Genomic DNA, 20,611 nt, shown 5'->3' with positions numbered 1-20,611 from the left:
ATCCAACTTCACAAATGGATTAATGCATTACTGGACCGATCAATTTGTGAAGCAAATTGTTTTCACCGGTGTCATTCACCCTCCTATAGCCTGCCATTGTTTCATTTTTCATCCAAATAAGAAAAGTAACTATATATATTCTACATATTGTTGATCAATCAATTATAATAAGTATATTATGTCAAATTAAGTGCAAGACCAGTTGTGATAGAAAGGAATACACAGCAGCCACACAATTGGAATGGACCATGTCAACTGTGGAATGCTCTTGATTAAATGTATCACGATAAAGAATGCTTAAAATGTCCCAGCAGCAATTTCCTCATCCTCTTTGCAACCTGGGAATGGGCCGAGTCATATCGGAGACGATCGAGATCAGATGGCAACAGATACAATGAATCGATGTGGATAACCAGTGGGCTGGCATAATTACTGTTGACATGCCTCGAATTTATGAGTAGAGAGACTGTCGAATCATGATATCGATGTTATCATCATTATTATTATTATTATTGTAATGTTTTCTTCAGAAAATTTCCTCTAAAATATCCTATGATGATCATCTTCAACATCCAGATCGTACACTTTCTCGTCGTGTTCATCCGCTAAGCAAGGAAGCCAAGCATGTCATGATCCAACTCCAGAAGAAACTTGAATGATCCGAGAAAACTGGCACTCAAAAATGGATCGGCAGGCTTCTTCAAACGGAAGAAGCTGCAATGTCTGCCTCTCTTGGAGAAGAAGATGTGCCGCCAAGTCTCGACTGCCACTCGAAACTGCGAACAGTACCTGCCGGCAGACGTTCCATCAGCCCATCGCTGCGCACGCTTTATCTTCCTCACGCAACCTCTCCTTTTTCCTCGGCAAAAGCAAGCGTGCTTTTTTGCTACACCTCTTACTGTCCACCGTGCGACTTTTCTCAGCCGCTTTAAGCCTTTTGACTGACATTTTCTTCCCCACTGAGGAAGTTTCCGACGCACGACACCTCCGTCTGCAGCGATCAGAATAATAAATCTGTGAATGCAAACTCAACATTATTCATGGATGAGATGTCACTCGGTAGATATTCCCATGTTCAAATGTGCGAGTGTTTTCGTAATATCGAATACTTTTTTCTCAAATGATATCTAGTAAATTATCGACAGACAAATATCACCGAACTTTTGTCTGCAATGCTGTCGATCTTTTAGTTCCATGAACAAAGAAGAAGTACAGCCAAACAGGCCCTGCATGCTTGCTTCCTGTGTCATGACAAGAATAATCACAGGTATAAAGTGGGAAGCAAGTACATAAGACGAAGTAGAGAGCTCCCGCTTCGCTCTTCCCCCCACCTGCACCGGTGGCTCTGTGAGCTCTCATGTTCCCCATCATTTCGAGAATGTCACCGAATAGCTCCGTTGCTGTTAACACCGTGGGATTGTCCGGCCAACAGCACACCCGCATACCTTCTTTTCCTTTTTCTGGTCTAACGTCGTGGTCTGTGAGTGGCTCGGTTAGAGCTCTGACGACTGGAGACTCGTGAGCTTTGCAGCACAAACACATCTAATTAGTCTTTGCGCCCACTTTTTGCTTGCAGGGACGTACTACTCTACAATTGTGAGATCAGGACGCCAGAAAGGACGTGAGAGACGACAAGGAAGCATGGAGCAAGGTAGGCCCAACACCGTCAAGATCTCCTCACCATGTACGTTTCGACTGTGTATGCCACCAACGCCATCATCTTGTCTCCAGACACCCACACCATCTCCTCCCTTGCCTTCCCTTCCCTTCTCCCTCTCCCTCACCCATCTTTGCTTTATTGTCTCCTCGCTTGTCGTTGCTTGCTTTCTCTTTTTCTGCTCTCGTCTTCTGGGAGGTTATTTAAGGCAAGGATGGATTCCGACATGGGCTGTAAGAGGCAGTTGGTGCGGACAGATTGAAGCCGGGAAGTGTAGAAGGATGAAAGGGGAAGGGAGGAAGCACACCACGGCTTCGCCATGCGCGGCATGCAAGCTCTTACGGCGCCGGTGCACGCAGGGTTGCGTCTTTGCTCCCCACTTCCCCTCCGACGAGCCGCAGAAGTTCGCCAGCGTGCACAAGGTGTTCGGCGCTAGCAATGTCAGCAAACTCTTGCGGGTCTCTCTCTCTCTCTCTCTCTGTCTGCAGTACGGAACATTAGATGAGATGCATGGCTCGATCAGAACTCACCTTGTGAATTATCTGCGCGAGCATAGGAGATAGCGGCGCAGCACCGAGGAGACGCTGTGAGCAGCCTGGTGTACGAGGCGAACGCCCGGGTGCGAGATCCAGTCTACGGGTGTGTGGGCGCCATCACCTCCCTCCACTGCCAAATCCAGGCTCTCCAGGCACAACTGGCCGTGGCTAGAGCCAAGATGCTGCACTTGCGCATGAGTCACGCCGCCTACCTCGCCCGCTTCAGCCACACCGCCATGGCCACCGCGAGCACCTCCTACACGGGCTCTTCGTCCATGTCGCCCGAGCACAAGCAGCTGATGGAGCCTGACACGACCAAGTCAGTGTTTCCGCTGGACATGGCGATGCTGGACCAGTCTAACTTGGGAGAGCCACAGATTTGGTCATGTTAAGACCCGCCATTACACCAACGCATTCCTCCTCATGTGCACGGGCAGTCTGGTCAGCCTGATCGATCATGTATGCACAGCACATTGCAGCATTTTTGTTCTGGATATAGGCTGCACGCATCTGACCCCTCACATGAAAGTATATATTACATGGTTATATGTAACCTCTTGACGATTAATTTGCTTCATCTCTCATCAATATGAAGTGATTAGTTGAGATATTATTATTTGGACAACACCAAAGGAATTTGACCGTTGGAGCGTGCGTCACGTGACCAGATCTCCTTAATCTGGCCGTTACAACGACCGATCTCTTGGCGTTTAAACTCGACCGCCTTCCGTCCCCTCGATTCGAATTATACTATTCCTCCCTTCGGTTTCCTCTCCACCCCCTTTCCAAGACCTCAAAGAATTCGAGGAGATGACCGGCGGTGTCGTTGGCAGTAGCAGCGACGAGCACCGGCACCCGCTCCACGAGATCGCCGAGAGCGTCACCCACAAGCTCCTGCTCAAGCAGTGGATCAAGGAGGAGGAGCTCGTCGCCCGCCGCATCGCCCTCCGGGAGTCCCGTGTCGACGCCGTCCGCCGCGAGATCGCCGCCCTCTACTGCGCCTTCTTCGTCTTCCACTCCCTCATCCTCCTCCTCCTCTACTCTGCGTCCGCCTCGTCCCCCTCTGCCGCGTGCCGCCGGTCGTGGATCCCCTGCCTGTGCTCCCTCCTCTGCTCCATGGCCGTCGTGTGGGCCGTCCGCTACAAGACCGACACGGAGTGCGTGCTGGAGCGGCTGCTGGAGAGGGAGAGGGAGGACGGGGTGCTGCTGGGCAAGTGCGTGGAGGAGCTGAAGCGGAAGGGCGCGGAGTTCGACCTGTTCAAGGAGGTGGACGCGCTGCGGCGGGCCAAGAGTCTGCGCGTCGAGGCCAAGGTGCGTAAGTGGTCGACCAGGGATGTGGCCACCATGGTGCTCCTCTTGCTGTCTTGCGTCGTGTTGGGCCTCACGAGGTTCGTGCTCTGCGATTAAGGATCTCCGTTGCGCCTTGAATCGAGGCTTTTTCGGCTTGTTTATCGAAATGATGGCAGAATGATGCTTGTTCTGCTGTCATCGTTCTTCTTCTGTGACCGAAACCTCCCCTCTTTGAGGTGTCATGTAATAAGATTGATAAGATGAAGTACAATAGTTTCGAGAATTCATGTAATTGGAGCTCATCGGTATCTCTACAGAGTGAAAAGGAAGAAGACCCTCCTTCGATACACCATGAAGTTTATCTACAACAACAGCTTCCATGGGCGGATCAGCGAACAGAGAAAAGAAGAAGCCAGGAAGCGGATTCGATTCGCCGGGTCAATTCGGGTCGGAGGACGAGTGGAACAACTCGTCGAAGGACCGGAGCAGTCCATCCTCCTCCACCCTACTCCCGCAGGCCGCGAGGAGGCGGCGGAAGAACGGGACCGGGCAGGGGATGCGGAGGACGCCGCGCTGCCCGTAGCCGTACTCCTGGGCAGACCGGCGCAGCAGCTCGAGGAAGGCGGGCCGGGCGAGCAGCTCCATCCGGACCTCGAACCGCTCCATCTCCTCCCCCACGTGGAGCGGCACGTGGCCCTGCGCCGCCGCAGCTGCCGGCCGCCTCCCCTTCTCCCACCCCCGCATCGCCGGGCACTGGGAGCAGTCCGCCACCCGCGACATCCGTCGGATCATTCTCGCCTGCGATGGTGGGAACGGAAGGTGGGGGGCGTATTTGTAGACGGCTACAAATCGGTGGCGAGAAGACCGACGGGGCGGGTACGCGTGCGGGTACGTCTTGGCAGGTACGACGCAAAACCCTTCTAATTTTACATTCTTCATTTTAGCTGTTCCGCGAACAGGAAACAGCTCTTTCTTCCATAATGTGGGATCCATACCTCTCCTGGCGTGCCACCTGGGACACCAAACCTCTGAACGACTCTCAAAGCATGAGATCAAAACAATGGTGGGCCCACATACAGACCTAAATCTAACGCTAAAATCATACGAAGAAACTACACTCTAATTGGGCATGGTCGATACCAATCATATCATTCAATGTTGCACCTACTCTGGTTTGACTCTTGTTCGTCCCCTTGACCTTTTTGGTCACGCAAACACCTTTTATCGACACAAGAGTACAACATACTTACCCTAAATAAATAGGTTTCTAGAAGCCAACTAGCACACTAATACCTTGGAACGATAAGCAAGCATCAACCAAAGCCCCCCAAGGAACCAAAAGGGAGGAGCAGGTGAAGTGGGACTCTTTTTGGGGTTCCGTAGTCATCTTGGTACGGTTTCCGTGACGCACACTTTCAGTGGTGGTGGCGGTGGCGGTGGCGGTGGTAGTAGTAGTAGTATTGTGGTCCACTCCACCTCTGGTAGTGGAAAAAGGAAGTAGAGAACAAAGAGTTGTGGGGCCAAATGAATGAACCTAAAAGCCACTTTTGTGGCCACCAAACGATTATAGTGACTGCTAACTAGTAGATGTGATCGAAATAAGATCTGGGGCTTGTACTTGCAAGGGAAAGAGTGACTAGGTGAGGAGAGCATGCAAGTTTTCTCCGTGAAAGTGGCATTGGCCATGAGAAGTAGCGTGTGGGGGAGTGGATTACATTCAATTTATAGAATGTTGAAGCCGCCACCAAATTGGACCACATTGGATCCAAATCGGACCACAGTGAGGGTTGGGGTTTCTATAGAGCTATCTCACATCAATGCTATCAGGATAAGGCTTATCAAGATAGAAAAGGGAGCAATCCAAAAAAAAAAGGGGGTAAGCTTGTTAGTGGGTCAATTTCTGTCGATATCTTTCACTATTTATGTGTTGTGCGTTGATTGCTTTTAGGATCAAGCTGCAGTTCGATCTTGTCACCCTACTTTCCTACGATGTTAGGAATCAAATATTGACAAACCTAAATCGAACTAACATATATCAATCTAAGCTTGTGAGATTGTAAGTCAAACCTAACATATATAATCTGACTATTAGCTAGCAACTATGAAACGATTCTTTTTCATTTCATAGATATGAATATACAGTGTCACACAAGAACCTACCTAACTCCTTCAGGATTTGGTGAAGGGTAGAGCTCAACTGCCACTACCATCGACCATCTATCTATCTATTTTAAACGTCAATATATACGGATCAAGTTCATCTGTGTATGTTAGAATTCTAGTGGTCCACTAGAATTCGACAAAGATAAAGGCCCAACCCAACAAGTCTGGTGCGAGTTGGTAGGTGATTCAAAACCCAGAAGTTGTATGCAGTATGGAACACTTTTTTATTATTATTATTATTATTATTATTATCATTTTCTTTCCATCTCTAAACTCTATAGAACATAATTTTTTATTTAATTTAATTTTTTTAATAACCCTATTCAAGCTTATATGAACATATTTTTTCTCAATCAATTCCAAGTCTCATATATATATATATATATATATATATATATATATATATATATATATATATATGTGGAGAGAGAGAGAGAGAGAGAGAGAGAGAAAAGTAAGATTGAAAAGTATTTTTCTGGTAGTCGGCGACTCGAAGAGACGCAGCGAAAACCACGGGCGGAATCTGTACCTTCGCCTGTCACGGCCACAGCAAGCGGTACATTGCATGGGTTATTAGGCTTCTCTTTATGTGACCGGCTGGACCCATGACGGTGTCCTGCTCCAAGTCAGCGACTCGAACAATGAACAACTCAGGACGAACACCGAGACACAACAGTGTCGATCTAAAATGTCATAGGTGTGCATCAGCTTCTTCACGACGAGAAGATCACATTTTGTTAATGCTTTTTATCATGGACGGCCAACAAAAATAATACCGTGGACGGCCGCCGACAACCCGCAACGTAACTGTTGGTTTGTCGTTTTTAAGTTGTTGATGTTTTAAGTTAGCTTCGTTACTGTTTTATATGTGTTTTGTTTGTTTTTCTTGATTTTTACTATCCAAAATTAAGACAATAGTAATCGTATGCTTAATAAACGTTTAAAATAATCGTGTTTTTACATGTCATGGGTTGGTTTCAGAGAGACACACTCGTGTGGAGTGGTGTGAAATGTAAATCATCTTAATACAGTAGAATTCTACGCGTGACATAGGTTGGATGAGATTTCGAAAGCATGTTAGAATTAAATTTGGATCAAAAAAAGTTTATACGTAATCCGTTCGTAGGTTTATTTGTGGAACTTTTATGATCGTCTTTTGAAGTATTTAAATTCTTTCTCTTACGAATGTTCGTTAAATTATTGGAATTCGAAATTACTCGATTTAGCGTTTTCTCACCAGTTTAGCAAATTCAGCTAACTTCGCGCCATGCATGTAATCTGGAATCATTTATTGGCCTAGGAGATGCCCACTGGTGGCAATGCCCTGAGTTGATCATCCTCGATGGATGATGGTTCAAAGGTGGGAATAGAATAGCGGATGCCTGCACGATCATTCACCCACAGATTTCTTCTACACGGTGCGTGACCACAACCCAGTCAGTATTGAAGCTCATGAATGGTTCTTTCCATGTGTTTCTCTCTCGGACGAGCTTGATCCTGAAGCCTTCACATGGCCAGGTAAGTTCCAGTTCATGCTACGTACCATCGCTGTCCAATTTAAGGATCTCACATGTCGTTTCATCACCTGTTTCTTAGCTTCACTCCTCTTCTTCTTCTCTCTCTAAGGTGGGTGAATCGTGGTTCGGAGGAACTTACAGCGACCACGGTGGAGAGTTAGTCGCGCAGCATGGAGAGATAAAACTGTTAGAACTCGATAATGAGAAGAGAAACAGCTACAGAAGTATGACGCAAATGAAGAGTATGACAAGGTAATATATTTTATATTTTACTTGATCTTTTTCATATTTGATGAACTAACACATGAGATTTATATAATCCTCATAAATATATTACATTCATTATATTTAATATAAATTATTTTTTTAATATAAATTATTTTTTTAATATAAATTATTTTTTTCGAAAGAGTGAATCAACAATCAATTTGATTTATCTTTCTATAGACCTTTAATGTATTTCATCTTTTGATATAATGAATATTTTTACGATACCTTAATAAATTTAATTTTAGCATTCTTCCCCTTAAATTTTTTTCATTTAACATACCAAATTTTTTTCGAAATTATTGAAATACTTTAAATTTAAGAGATTTTATAAGTATATCGAGCAATTGTTCACTTGTATATAAAATAGTCTCACTTTTTATTTTTGACATAGTCTCTTATAAGATAAAATCTTATATCGATATACTTTGATCTTTTATAGTACACTGGATTCTTAGTTAAGGCAATAGCTGATTTGTTATCAAAAAAAATATTGATTGACTTATCCTACAACGTAAGAAGTTCTTGAAGTAGCTTTCTTAGTAATATTATATGACAAACACAAGAAGACGTTGCTCTATCTTCTACCTCACAGCTCACAAGCAAATATATATATATATATATATAGCTTTTCGCACAATCATTAGATAAGCTCCTTTTAATATATTATAAAATTCTTTTAACGATCTCTAAATAGAAGTCTTAAGAGCTTTCATATATTAACTTATTAAACCAACTTCAAATAGTATATCTAGTGAGAATCTAGGTCAAATATCTTAAACATCCAACTATATTTTTATAATAAGTTGAATTAATTGATTTACCTTCATCTTTTTTGGTCTAACTTGGTGCTATATTTCATATATGTATCTATACGATGATAATCTTTCATTGAAAACTTTTTTAGAATCTCTTTTGCATAATTTTTTTATGAGATAAAATTTCCTTCGTTATCTTGTATAACTTCTGAAGAAATAAGTCATTATGCCCAAATCAATTATCTCAAACTCCTTCACAAAGTGTTTAAAATTTTTAATCATGGAGATATTGTTGCTTGTAAAAATTAAATCATCTATATATAGGCATACAAATATGATATATCATCAAAGTTAAATTTTGTTCATGTGAACATTTAAATAAAAATTAAATAAAATAAATATCTATCCAAGAATTCTATACTCACAAGGTTTGTTCAAGCTCATAAAGAACCTTCTTTAACTTGTATACCTTATATCCTTAGTCATGAATAATAAAACTAGGGTATTGTTGAACATATACATCTTCTTCAAAAAATTTATTAAGAAATATTAATTTGATATCCATTTGAAAAAAATTTTATTTCATTTGAACTATTAGTGAGATAAGTAATCTTATTATCTCTAGTTGAGTAAATAAAATGAATACTTCTTCATAGTTAATTCAGTATTATTGTTTATATCCTTTTGTAACTAATCATGCATTGTATTTCTCATCTCCCCTTTTGTATTTCTTTTTGTTTTGAAGATTCATTTAATATCGATCGTTTAGTGGTCATTTGGAAATGTAGTAAGCTCTCGTATATCAGTGTTGTTAATAGCATAAATTTTCTCGTTCATAGCTTACTGCTATTTTTTTTTTCTCTATAAACTTATTTGAAGATTAATAGATCATAACATGTAAAAAGATAAAATAAAAAAAATATCATTATTAGTATAAATTCTTTGAGTCACATTATATAGCTCTTGAATCATTCTTGTTCTTCTTACAATCAAACTTCTTAAATTATGTGACTTTGCTAATCTATGTGATGATTCAAGCAAAAATTATTTCTATTATTTATCAAATAAGATGAAATGGTGAACAGATAAGTGATCAAAGAGTAATAGATCCAGAAGTATAGAATTGGAAACTTTTTTACCTTATCCACACAATCGAATGTTTTTTGAAGTATTTTTTAATTTTTTTTAAAGTATTTGCTATAGCGATGATATTGAATATTGTATTATCAAACCCTCGGTAAATCGTGAATAAAGTTTTTTTCTCCTTTTTTCCTTTTATCATTAAGTTATTTTTTTGCTTATATATCGATCATTGCTTCTTCTCGACTTGGTTCAATAAATTCATCTTCTACAAATTCTCGTATATCTTGGATATACCATATATCATAAATATTTTTTTTGTCAATCCAGTGATTTAAAGTTGGATGAGATGGTTGAAGAAGATGTCATAGCTTAACCTGTGATACCAAATATTAAACTCGAAGAGTAAGACAACATAAAATATTTTATGTTTTAGGACAAGATAAAATATTTTATATCTTACTAAAAAACTCTTTAGGTTTCGTAACCAGGATTTATATATTCCACGTATATGCATTACACTCATTAAATTATTTTTTATTAAAATTAATACTCAATTTGATTTATCCTTTAATATGTTTTACCTTTTGATACGATGAATATCTTTATCTTTCGTAAGTTTAATTCCAACAAAAACACGTCATGTTCAGAACAGTGATTTAAAATGAAACTTCTCAATCCGTTTGCTTGCTTAGATCACAGGAGTTCATGGGACCACCTGTACGCTACATCATGATTCTTCTGCTTCTTCGTGCATGAGCTGCAACGCTGTTCTCTACCAGAAAGACCTTAAAGCCAAAACAAAAAAATCTCTATATCTCCTTCTTTCACCAAAGCAACCTCGAGATATATTATATAATTATAACAATAAATCTTAATTTACTGAGATTCCGAATCTTAATCGTAATCCTCCGAATAATTTGAATCTGAAAAGAACTTCTAAAATATTTATCAACTCTCGTAATTTTCGAGCCACGAGCACATTGGCATTATTGTTTGGATGCGACAGGATAGAGCACATTGGCTCCGAGCATTTAAACCTTCCTCCTCGTCCTTCTTCCTCGAACGTCCATTCGACGTACCGCAGCCAGTGACATGCATCTCTGTACCACGCGATGCCCGTGTCAAAGATGCCATGCACTCCATGCAATGCACCAAGCTCAGAAGCTTGCAGTATATCTAGCGACGGATTGGAGCGGATGCAGAGGTTGGTGAGAGGTTGATGGCGGTCGACGGAGGAGGGAGAATGGGCGGCGAGGAACGAGCAGCGCCGAGGGGTTACGTGCCCGTGCTGGTGGGCGCGGCCGCAGCAGAGGAGGAGGGGTTGCAGAGGTTCCTGGTGAGCGTGGAGGCGTTCAAGCATGCATGCTTTGTTAGCTTGCTGGAGATGGCAGCTGGGGAGTTCGGATACCAGCAGAAGGGAGTCCTCAGAATACCTTGTGATACTGAGCACTTTCGAAGAGTGCTTAAGATGCCGATCAAAGACAGAAAGCGAGTGTTCGAGGCGGTCAGCAAACCTGTGGAATGAGAAGCCAATGAGAATGGAGATATCCATCTCTCCGGTGTACTTTCGTGTATTTCTTTTTCTGTTTTGTTTCTGTGGCAACTTTTAGTGAGAAAAAAGCCATGCTCGAGTAAGATTGTTGCGTACTTTTGATGACGGACATGATCAATTTGATACATATATATATATATAGGTTTGATGGTGGCCTTAGATCAAAGCAACTATTATGTTATATGCAATAAATGAAAAGGGCTTGAATCATCAAATGGCTCTTTCAACACACGAGGATTTCAGAGATGGGACATAGAATTATGGTTAAAGAGAGTGGCATACATATCATCCAATACTCTTTCCCTTCTTTCCTTCACACATGAATCATTACTTCCTCACATGGATTGCTGCACCAACTAAAATGTATGACTTCCTAATTGTTCAGGCACAAGGCAGCATCATGCCCTACAATAGCTCTTTGCCAACAGTATACTATAAAGATGCCACTACATTAATTAGACAAAATTTAGCATTCAGCAGATGAATTATTCACTACTTGCAAAATTTTGGCTTCTACGATAAATAAACTGACTTGTATGGAATACGAACTCGACATGATGTGATGATGCCAACTCAATGAATCATGTTCTGGGAGATTGAAGTATGTCGTGTGCTGGCGTAGAACCGACCAAACGGAGCACTCTTGTCATTCTTTTCGAGCTGCATATAGAAACCAAAGAAGAGATTCATCATGGTTATTCTTGCATGAAGAAAACGGTATAGAGGGAGGAAAAACTGACCTGAAGAAAGCTATCAACTGATGATTGATCCTCTGGTGAAAATGAAACCTCATCTCTTTTTCTCTGAATGAATTCACTGTTCTGCTGAGCCTGCATTTGAAGGGAAAAGACAATAGTGAACCACTGGTTCCTCATATTTGCAGTACTGAGTAGAAAGAACTTAGTAACTAATGCACTGTACAACATCTTTTGGTCCAACATCCTCATAAGACTTAGCTCGTGTTTAGATCAATCATTTGCTTACTGATAAGAGAATAATTCTTTTATTGTCCGGTTACCTGGTCCATCAAACGCTTAACAGTACGACGAACACTTTCAAGAGTTGTATTCTCATGGAATCTCTTCAGGAGAATCAGTGGAATGGTTGTTAATTCAGGAAAAGATATATGATAGCTCCATTGAGAAAAATGCTCTGAAAGCAACTGAATAGCTGTAAGAATACTCTCCTCATGAAAGTCTCGTGATTTGAGCAGTTGTTTGGGTGCCTGTTTTACCAGTGAAAAAAAGAACATTATTAGAATATTACTACACATGAAACAAAAATGAGGATTATTTTAAGAATTAACTACAAGCATAGTCAATATTAGAAGATCCTGAAAAGGATTATTTTTAAATTATAGCCACATTATTCAGGTCATAGTAATTATTATTCCAGCAATAGGAGACAAATGCAAATCAATGCCTTTTAGTTGGAACATGTATCCCCAAAACGAGGACTAACAAGCATTAGCAGTTTGCATCCCAAGGAAAGAGGACCGATATGGAATGGAAATAAAGAGACATTGGCTTGTCAACTGTTTGTCCCCAGCTTTTGCATCTTCATCAAAATCCATTTCAACATAAGTGTTTATATCAGTTTGTTCAATATCATAGGCTAAAATGTGTAGGACTTTGTGATGATCCCTGCCTGCCAGTGGACTTACAGCCTTCAATAAAGGTTCCTCAATGTACTTGTACCAAATTGGAAAGCAGTTGTATTTTTTTCTAAAACTTGTGCAGATAATATTTTATATAAAAACTGATTATTAGCATAAAATGTACACTTCAAATTATAGAAAAGAAATCAAAATGGTTTAGCACCATAGAAATAGCATCAAACATAAGATTACAGTAACCAAACTGTTTCTTTACCTTCAATAAGGAAGAAAAGTCAACATGACTTCTCTGTGTTCTGTCTACATTGATATTTCCTCTATGTTCTAGGCAGTCGAAGAGCAAGGATGCAATAGGAATAAAAACTCCACTGGAAAGAGAGAGCTGATTGAGTATTTTCACGCATTTAAACCTTAAAGGCGAATAACGTGGCCCAGAAAACAAGTGAGCTATCCCCCTTATAATTTCAATAATCAAAACAAGCAATGGCTGTAGGTCATAATTCTTGAAGTTACAAGAAACAAACTCAACCCATACACTGATGCAGTTAATGTACTGCCAGCTATGTATCTTTTTGAGTTCCTCCTGCATTAAAAAGACAATGAAATGAACTTAATATAAACTATTTCTACATATTCATAAGTAAACGACTACAGATAGCTTTGCAGAAAGTAACTAACAAAGGAAGAAAAGAAAGAACATGCTCACAGACCCTCTGTCACAGCAGAAAATTCAAAGCAGGGATAAAAGGAATCCCCACTACTTTAAGATTGAAATGATCCAGAAAGACAAAGAGTTCCATGATTTTTCTTTCAAGAATTAAAGCTACATCCATCTGTTCCTCCCAGCACCTTAATGGCGAGCATTATGCACTAGGCCATCCTTTTGGTGGTTTTTAGATTCATTTCTTGAGTGTTTACTTCACGTTTCAAGTCCTCTTTACAGTATGATCAAAACGAGAGAAAGAAAGGAATTAAGAACGAAGAGAAACTGTAGTTAGGAATCTTCATTAACATATTCAAAAATAGAAAGAGTTGAAACATGGAGATGTTGCAATTTTGTTGAACGCCCAACAAAATTTTACTTCCATCTAATGTTTGTAACTATAGCTTCAAATTTGCTTCAGAATGTGCTACAATCATTTCATAAAGGTTTTTTTATTGCTCGTTTTTGCATAAGTGTTTATCAGATTTCTAAGAAAATATCATATCACATATTTGAATTGCCCATGTTGTAGATAGATGCTCCCCAGACTAGTCAACGTTACCCCCAAATTTGATATAGTAATGACAATATGCACACAAATACCACCACAAAATACATAAGGCCATCATGACAAGGAAAAAAAAGCATTAACTTTCTATGCATGTCTCTGTATCAGGCAATGAACCTCATCACATCAAAAACTCAAGAACTTGTAGAACAGAAACAACATAATTCCACAAGAGCTATGTAGGTATTTCAAACCTTTTTCTTTATCTTAAGAGCCTGTCTTAAGATACTTGCGAGCTGCTGCACGGAGACAAGCACCTTCTGAGATGATTTTTGAATATCTAAGGAATAAATTTCCACTATAGAGTGCATCAGAAATTTAATATGCTTCAGATTTGCGGGGTCCATAAACTTGCAATTTGCTATGAAAGCTCGATATGTTCTCATCAGGCATATATCAAGGTAGTCGGAGGAAAACTTTGAAGCAATGTCCCGTATAATAAAAAATGAACACGCAGAGAGATTCTCATCGCCTGTAGCCCACAAATGTATGGATCGCTGCATCAAAATATAAGATGAGTAAGAAAAGAAGACAGTTTTTTTTCCTCATTGAGAAATTCCCTTTTTTTAAGGGTTAATAGTAGTCATTAGGTGACAAAGTTTATTGGTTTTGCTGAGAACTGCAATCAGTAATTTGAAACGACTGGAATGATACTGCCATCTATGTAATATTATCATGCTAATAACAAGGGCATGTAACTACTCTTTTATAGAAACCCCAATTTTGTAAACTATTTGGCTTGTCACAACAAATGTAATAACTCTTGTTATGATTGGAATTTCATGTAGAGTTACGGCATGGCTTGTTTGGAAATATTAAAAACCCTGAAAATTATTCCCCAGTTCTTATAATCTAACTGATTAACAAATTTCGTAGCTAAATACTCGAATCTTTAGTAAAGAACACTCTGAAGTACCTTAATCAACCTCTTTGCCAGTGATGGGAAAGCAGCAAAGAACATAATTGACAACCTGAGCTGAGATATGACAAACATAAGAATCTGGTTGTCCATTTCCTGATTCAAAAGGAAGAGTGAACTCCTCAGATATGACTTGATCAGTGGTCTCACAGATTTCCACTCGGAGTTTTTTGTTGTCTTCAACAAGTTTTCTTTATTCATCGAACCCGAAATTCCCAAGAGCCTACAGAAAATACCATGTGCTTCTTGAAGAATGAATGTCAGAAGCTTAGAGAAAACCTCTCTATTTGCAATCTTCTGTTGTGAAACTTCATCAGAGTCCACCCCATAATGACAAGCAGCACGGAAGCCATAAAGCAGGCTAGAGAATGTAGAACTATTTGGCTGTTCCATAACCATCCAACACCAAACATCTAAAGTCGAGCTTGTAAGAACCTTGCCACTAAGTGAAGTTTCACTTTCTCTTATGCCATCGTCATCAGCACTATTAGCATCACCTTCTTCATCTGAATACTACCATGAAAAGTGATTTTAGGATATTTGTTCATAATTTAACCACAAATACAGTAGAGAATAAATAAAAGTACATAACAGAAAGGCAAACAATAACAAGATATAACCAATTATTCAAACTGGATAGATGACTGCTGTTCATATAGCTGAGTTGTCTGTGCATGTACTTACATGTTAAAAGATCATAACAAGACTTGCACAACCAAACATTATAAGAACTAAAATTTAGTAACCACCATAAACGATCTACAGATTTTGCTTCAAATTTCTCAGAAGATATGTAGCTAGCATGTTGTCTTGAAGCTACAAAATTCAACTCTTGATAGCCACATACAAGTTAGATAATGTCAAACAAAAAGCGAAATAATGTAGAAAATTCTAAATTACCAGACATGTGGAAGAGTTTTCAATTCATACAACCTACAATCTCATCAATCATAAATCATATAGTGAATAAGCTCCAAACTTCCAGCTAGACTTAGCTCGGTATTCCTTGTATGTTAAGGCCCTCAAAATCTAATACATATGATCTTATTACTGAATGACAATAAGCATCATCAGATCTAATATGTAGAAAAAAAATAATTTAAAAAATCTTACAATTTCTTCGCTTTTGGACTTGTGGAGGTCAGATCTTCGATTTTCAAGGAATTTTGAAAATTGTGGGTCCTAGCAGTAAAGTACAGAAAAATGGTTGTCAGCACCAAAAAGTACAAGAAGAATTGAGTGAGAACCTAAAGAAAAAAAGCATTGCAAGCTCAGACAGACATGACTAGAAATAGAAATTAAAAACCATCAAGAACTCGACAAGCTCACTTAGTCCACTGAGATATCAGATAATATAATGATAACTTCTTTAAAGCAATCATCCAAGATTCCCCATAATGAATTATTAACTAATAATTTGTATAGTACCCTGAAACTATCATTAAATTATAATGGAAGATTGAAAGATGCTCAATAAAAAAAGAAAGTAGAACACCAAATGATGATAGATCAATATGGTGCAGCATGTACCCAAGGAATACACCTCTCATTAAAAAATAAATATATTTAGGAAAATGATAAGACCGACTATGCTTTATGCGTCACAATGTAGAGCATGTATGAGTAAAAATTTCCAATATTAGTACTGAAGGATAAGGGTGTAAAAAAAAAAAGACTACAATTAGGGCTGTCAACCAACCTAAAAAATCTAGGAAACCAAATTGAACTGTATTTCTTTTGGCCGGCTCAGTATCTTCTAAAGTTGGTTCAATTTCATGGCTTAGGTTTTTTGGTTTTCTTGTGGATGATACACAAAAAAAATGGAACATAACCAAATAGGCTGCTTAGCTTGACATATACACAAAAAAAAAAGTTAATTGGAGGGCTAAGATTGCTCTGAAAATCCTGTTTGTTGATAACCTCCTTCCACATTCACCTACAGGGCTTTCTTGGCAGTTCACAAATGTTTCCAAATTTTCCTTTCTGTGTGAACAAGTCAGTCATCTGGATCAGCAACTGATAGTGTGACATCATACTCATAGCTTCCACTGTCTCCATGCATGCCCAAACACTGGGATCTCCTAAATAAAGCATCATCATCAATTAAACACCTTGATACCGTTGCCACAGACTATCACGAAAGGCATATACAAAAAGATCCCACCGACAGCTGGGAGCTTGCTTCAAAAACAAGGATCCATATGTTACCACCATCACCAAGTGTATCAGTTAAATCACCAATTCGTTCCTAATTTTCACCTTTAGTTATGCAATAAGAAGAAAGAGAGTGTGAAATCATTTAAAAGATGCAAACCACAAACCCAAACCAAACTGAACCCAAAATTTCAGTTTGGTTCAGGTTCAGTTTATAACTAGTTCAGATCAGTTTCAGTTCTCATGGTTTTCTTTCATGATGACCCTTGAACCCAACTAGACCAACTAGAATACAGCCCCAACTAGAATTACAAGGAACTACAGCATAATATAATTGCATTCAGGAAATTAGAGAAACATAACAGAAAACTCTAGATCCCTAATCAACGGAAGATAAGTGCATTCGAGTTACAGGTTTCAACAGACAGAGAAAGATAAGTCCATTAAGATTGGCATGTGGATTATCTAGGGCCATTATCCCGAATAAAGATAAATGACATGAAAGAATATATATACAGTTGAAAGAAAAACTGGTCATTTTGTTACAAAGTTCAGAAGAGTAGTTTGCTATTCACATGATATAAATATTGCATAAGAAGCCATCAAGGTATCAACAACTAAGCTGATGCAATTTTCATTACTCCTAGATAATGGATTGCAATCAAATGCACATATGCATGTGCTGAAGTCAAAACAGAAATTGAAGGATGCAGCACCAAACTATGTTGTAAAATTAGAAGTCTATATCTAAAATCCAACATGATGTAAACAGAAATAATCTCAGAAAGTGCAGTGAGAAAACGAGAAGTCAATGGTAAATCAAAATAAGATTCTTTACTTGTGAAAGATCAATTCCAAATTTGGCTACAACAACTGGCACTGTCCATATCCACAAAAACACAGAGTTCTCACCTTGACACACAGCTTATCTAATTTACGCTTCTGCTTTGCAATCTCTTGATAGATTTCCCTGTTTTGTAGCAGAATAGGAGCATCATCACTCTTTTCTGCACACATTCAGACAAAATTAGACCAGCATGACCTATGGCAGCATCCATAGCATGTAGATGTTACAAAAAATACAAACCTTCAGAACATATCTCGTCTTCACTTTCCGAAATGTAAGGGCATTCAGGGTCCTGTTGCATACCGTTATCAGCAAAACATTCACAGGAACGAGGCAAAAATATGCACATAGGTAAGCATTATATATGTAAGTGGATATATGTGTGTGCTTGCAGATATATGTGTAAGTGGATATATAAGTGGATGATAAAGTTGCAAAAAGAAAAAAGAGTTAAAATGTCCCTGAGACTAGTTATAAGCATTGGATAAGTTAAATTGAATATTTAAAATAAGGGAACCAAAAAAAAGTAAAAGCAAAAAAACAAAACCAACTATTTAGGGAAATAGATACGAATTGAATTAGCTGAACAAAATGGACTAGATTGTTATGTAGAAAAAAAAGCCAACCATGTATTATGAACGACATAGATAGGAAAATTTCAATATGTATTACTTAGAAAATTTTTGAAACACTTTTTAATTTGTGCTTTGAGAAGTTAAAAATAGAGTTACTGAGAACCAAACCATGGTGCTAAACTTTGATCACTATCATCCGGGAATCTTGATAAAGTTTATGCTAATAATTTATCCCTTCTTGAATGATTGCCAAGACAAGAAGCAATGTCCATGTGGAGAATAGTCTACTTTCATGCATAACAAAGAATATGGTAGCAGTCATAAAAAAAGATTCAGAGAACAAACCTCAGATATATATCCATCACTAACTGAAGCATCCTCAGCCAAATCATAATCATCTTGATGAAATAGGTCCCCAAGATCATTGTTGTAAACAGCTTCATCTAGGATCATCCCTTCATGATCTCTAAATAAGAAAAAAAAAATTAAAAACTTGAAAGCATGTTTCTCCAATGCGAGGAAGAAAACAAGACAGACAACAAACATATTAATTCTTTCGATGTTTAGTAGAATATCCACCATCAGACCATGACACCATGTGAACCAAGGAAGAAGGTAATCCACAAAAACTAGCATGATGTTGTTTATTGGCAGAATTCCATCATCCTAACACAAATTATTATGAAAAAATATTAGCTACTTGTATGAAACCAGCTTAATCACATATTTTAATAGGTTCTCCAATGAGAATATCCTGGCAGTCTTATAATGAATTTCAACCACAAAGCAGAGTTTACGTTGTCTCCTTTCTCAAGTCTCATCTGATATATTTTCCATGACCTTACAGTGCATAACAATCTTGGTTGCACTTTGCTGATTTTTTAGAGCATTTAATCCAAAGCATGGTGGAAAACTACCCATTTCTACCACAATCAGTTAATTAGTGCTCCAAAATAACCTTTAAGACTAGGGCAATGATAATATTTTTTTTTAATCACCCACCAAAGTTCTTGGAGTGAGACTATTTAAAGATAAATGCAGGTGCATATAAGCATCGGCAAGAGCTGCAGTGAGTATATGCGTTGTTTAATCAAAAGAGAATGAATAAAATTATATACTATTAAGTTATTTGTACTGATTATCAAAGCCTTCTTACCCGTGAGTCTGCTGAACGTTTTTCGACTTATTGCTCTCTTCAAGGAAAACCTCGTTGCTTACTGTCAATGGAAAACAATTATCATTCAATTCTGTTTGCACTTAACCCGCTTCTCTGATATGTTATGAGAAAACACCGTTGCCAGTCCAGTATGAGAAGGAAATAAAGTTATTCGATCGAAACCTTTCAATCTACGGGGAGCGGATTTCTTCTTGAACATGGAGTTAAGCTTGCGCTGCCTCTTCATAACGGACGGGAGGTTCTTCTTGGCGAACTTCCTGGCCTTCTTCCCCAATTTCTTCGCCATCTTTTGCCAAGAAAAGAGATTTTGCAGTCGGAAGCCGGAGGATAGAGTCGACTAGGGTTTCAGGTAAGAGGAAAGAATGACGATGGCGCGTCGAGTTCCAAACCGAGTCCGAACAAAACACAACGGATCAAATTGCATCGTTCAAATCTATATTAACAAAACAATTAAGAAGGAAGGAGGAGGAGGACGGGGATGGGGTTGTTGGGTATGGGGAGGGCGAGGAGGAGGAGGAGGAGGAGAGAGACATACCGACGATTAGCCCGCTGGAGTGGAGGAAGAGGCTGTCGTCGCCGCCGCCGTCGCGCCGATTAGGTTTCCACGGGTCCGCTCCGCTCGTCTCGTCTCGTCTCGTCTCGTCTTGCACTGGGGCTTTGTGTGTAAAATGTGTCGAGCTGGTTCGATCGAACCAGATCCGGTCCGACTGGGCCGGCGGGCGCCTGAGCCCACGCGCGTAAACAAAGGCCGATGTTTAGCAGACTTACTTTTTCTATTCGGTGCGAAAAGCTTAATAGTTTGTAATCCTCTTCAGCAGCAATCATAGGTAAACCATATGCCACAACACGGGATTGACAATAAGCACTCTACGGAGAGCATGAGGTTGACTCGTGTGCATGATGATTCCAGATTAATTATGGTTTTTATTTAGATCTTTATACTTGAAAAATATAGTATTGAGCTTCATATATTTAAGAAAGTGATATTTAATTTTAATTCTCCTTATATCATTAATTAAAGAAAAAGTGAGTAACTATGTTAAGGGAGGGGGGATTATAGGAATCAAAAAGGATAAAATTAATAATTGATGGATTATAAAAAGTAAAATTATATAAGCGAAGGAGGAGGGAGAGGGTGGTCGAGGAGGCCATCTTCTCCACCAGAGAGCTGAGCTCTTCCAAGTCTGTAAGCAGTGCAGGTATGTGAGAGAAGAGATGGGATATTTACAA

The 20,611-nt window shown here is 39.3% G+C and overlaps 4 protein-coding genes across 4 annotated transcripts; 2 read left to right on the top strand and 2 right to left on the bottom strand.

Moving 5' to 3' along the window:
* The first annotated feature begins 1,498 nt into the window (after window positions 1-1,498).
* On the top strand, window positions 1,499-2,743 carry LOC103982218 (LOB domain-containing protein 4-like). The gene is made up of 2 exons (XM_009399073.3): window positions 1,499-2,115; window positions 2,214-2,743. The coding sequence occupies exons 1-2, from the start codon at window positions 1,642-1,644 to the stop codon at window positions 2,583-2,585; spliced, it is 846 nt and encodes a 281-aa protein (XP_009397348.3). The 5' UTR covers window positions 1,499-1,641; the 3' UTR covers window positions 2,586-2,743.
* A 131-nt stretch (window positions 2,744-2,874) lies between these two features.
* LOC103982221 (uncharacterized) lies at window positions 2,875-3,775 on the top strand. Its single transcript, XM_009399075.3, has one exon. The coding sequence runs from the start codon at window positions 3,004-3,006 to the stop codon at window positions 3,598-3,600; it is 597 nt and encodes a 198-aa protein (XP_009397350.2). The 5' UTR covers window positions 2,875-3,003; the 3' UTR covers window positions 3,601-3,775.
* On the bottom strand, window positions 3,745-5,693 carry LOC103982220 (uncharacterized). Its single transcript, XM_065101901.1, has 2 exons — window positions 5,644-5,693; window positions 3,745-4,495 (listed from the first exon to the last, which is right to left on the bottom strand). The coding sequence occupies exons 1-2, from the start codon at window positions 5,691-5,693 to the stop codon at window positions 3,922-3,924; spliced, it is 624 nt and encodes a 207-aa protein (XP_064957973.1). The 3' UTR covers window positions 3,745-3,921.
* A 5,634-nt stretch (window positions 5,694-11,327) lies between these two features.
* On the bottom strand, window positions 11,328-20,043 carry LOC103983309 (protein REBELOTE). The gene is made up of 13 exons (XM_018824178.2): window positions 19,917-20,043; window positions 19,544-19,718; window positions 19,361-19,421; window positions 18,550-18,670; window positions 17,870-17,921; window positions 17,695-17,789; window positions 15,742-15,810; window positions 14,626-15,141; window positions 13,904-14,206; window positions 12,695-13,021; window positions 11,842-12,048; window positions 11,564-11,653; window positions 11,328-11,483 (listed from the first exon to the last, which is right to left on the bottom strand). Exons 2-13 carry the CDS (start codon window positions 19,665-19,667, stop codon window positions 11,397-11,399), a joined length of 2,052 nt encoding a protein of 683 aa, XP_018679723.2. The 5' UTR covers window positions 19,668-19,718; window positions 19,917-20,043; the 3' UTR covers window positions 11,328-11,396.
* Between the last annotated feature and the right edge of the window lie 568 nt (window positions 20,044-20,611).

Source organism: Musa acuminata, chromosome BXJ2-4, assembly GCF_036884655.1.
Source record: "Musa acuminata AAA Group cultivar baxijiao chromosome BXJ2-4, Cavendish_Baxijiao_AAA, whole genome shotgun sequence".
Classification (NCBI taxonomy): Eukaryota; Viridiplantae; Streptophyta; class Magnoliopsida; order Zingiberales; family Musaceae; genus Musa; species Musa acuminata.
The sequence above is the reverse complement of the archived record's forward strand: the minus strand, read 5'-3'. Positions and strand labels throughout refer to the sequence as shown.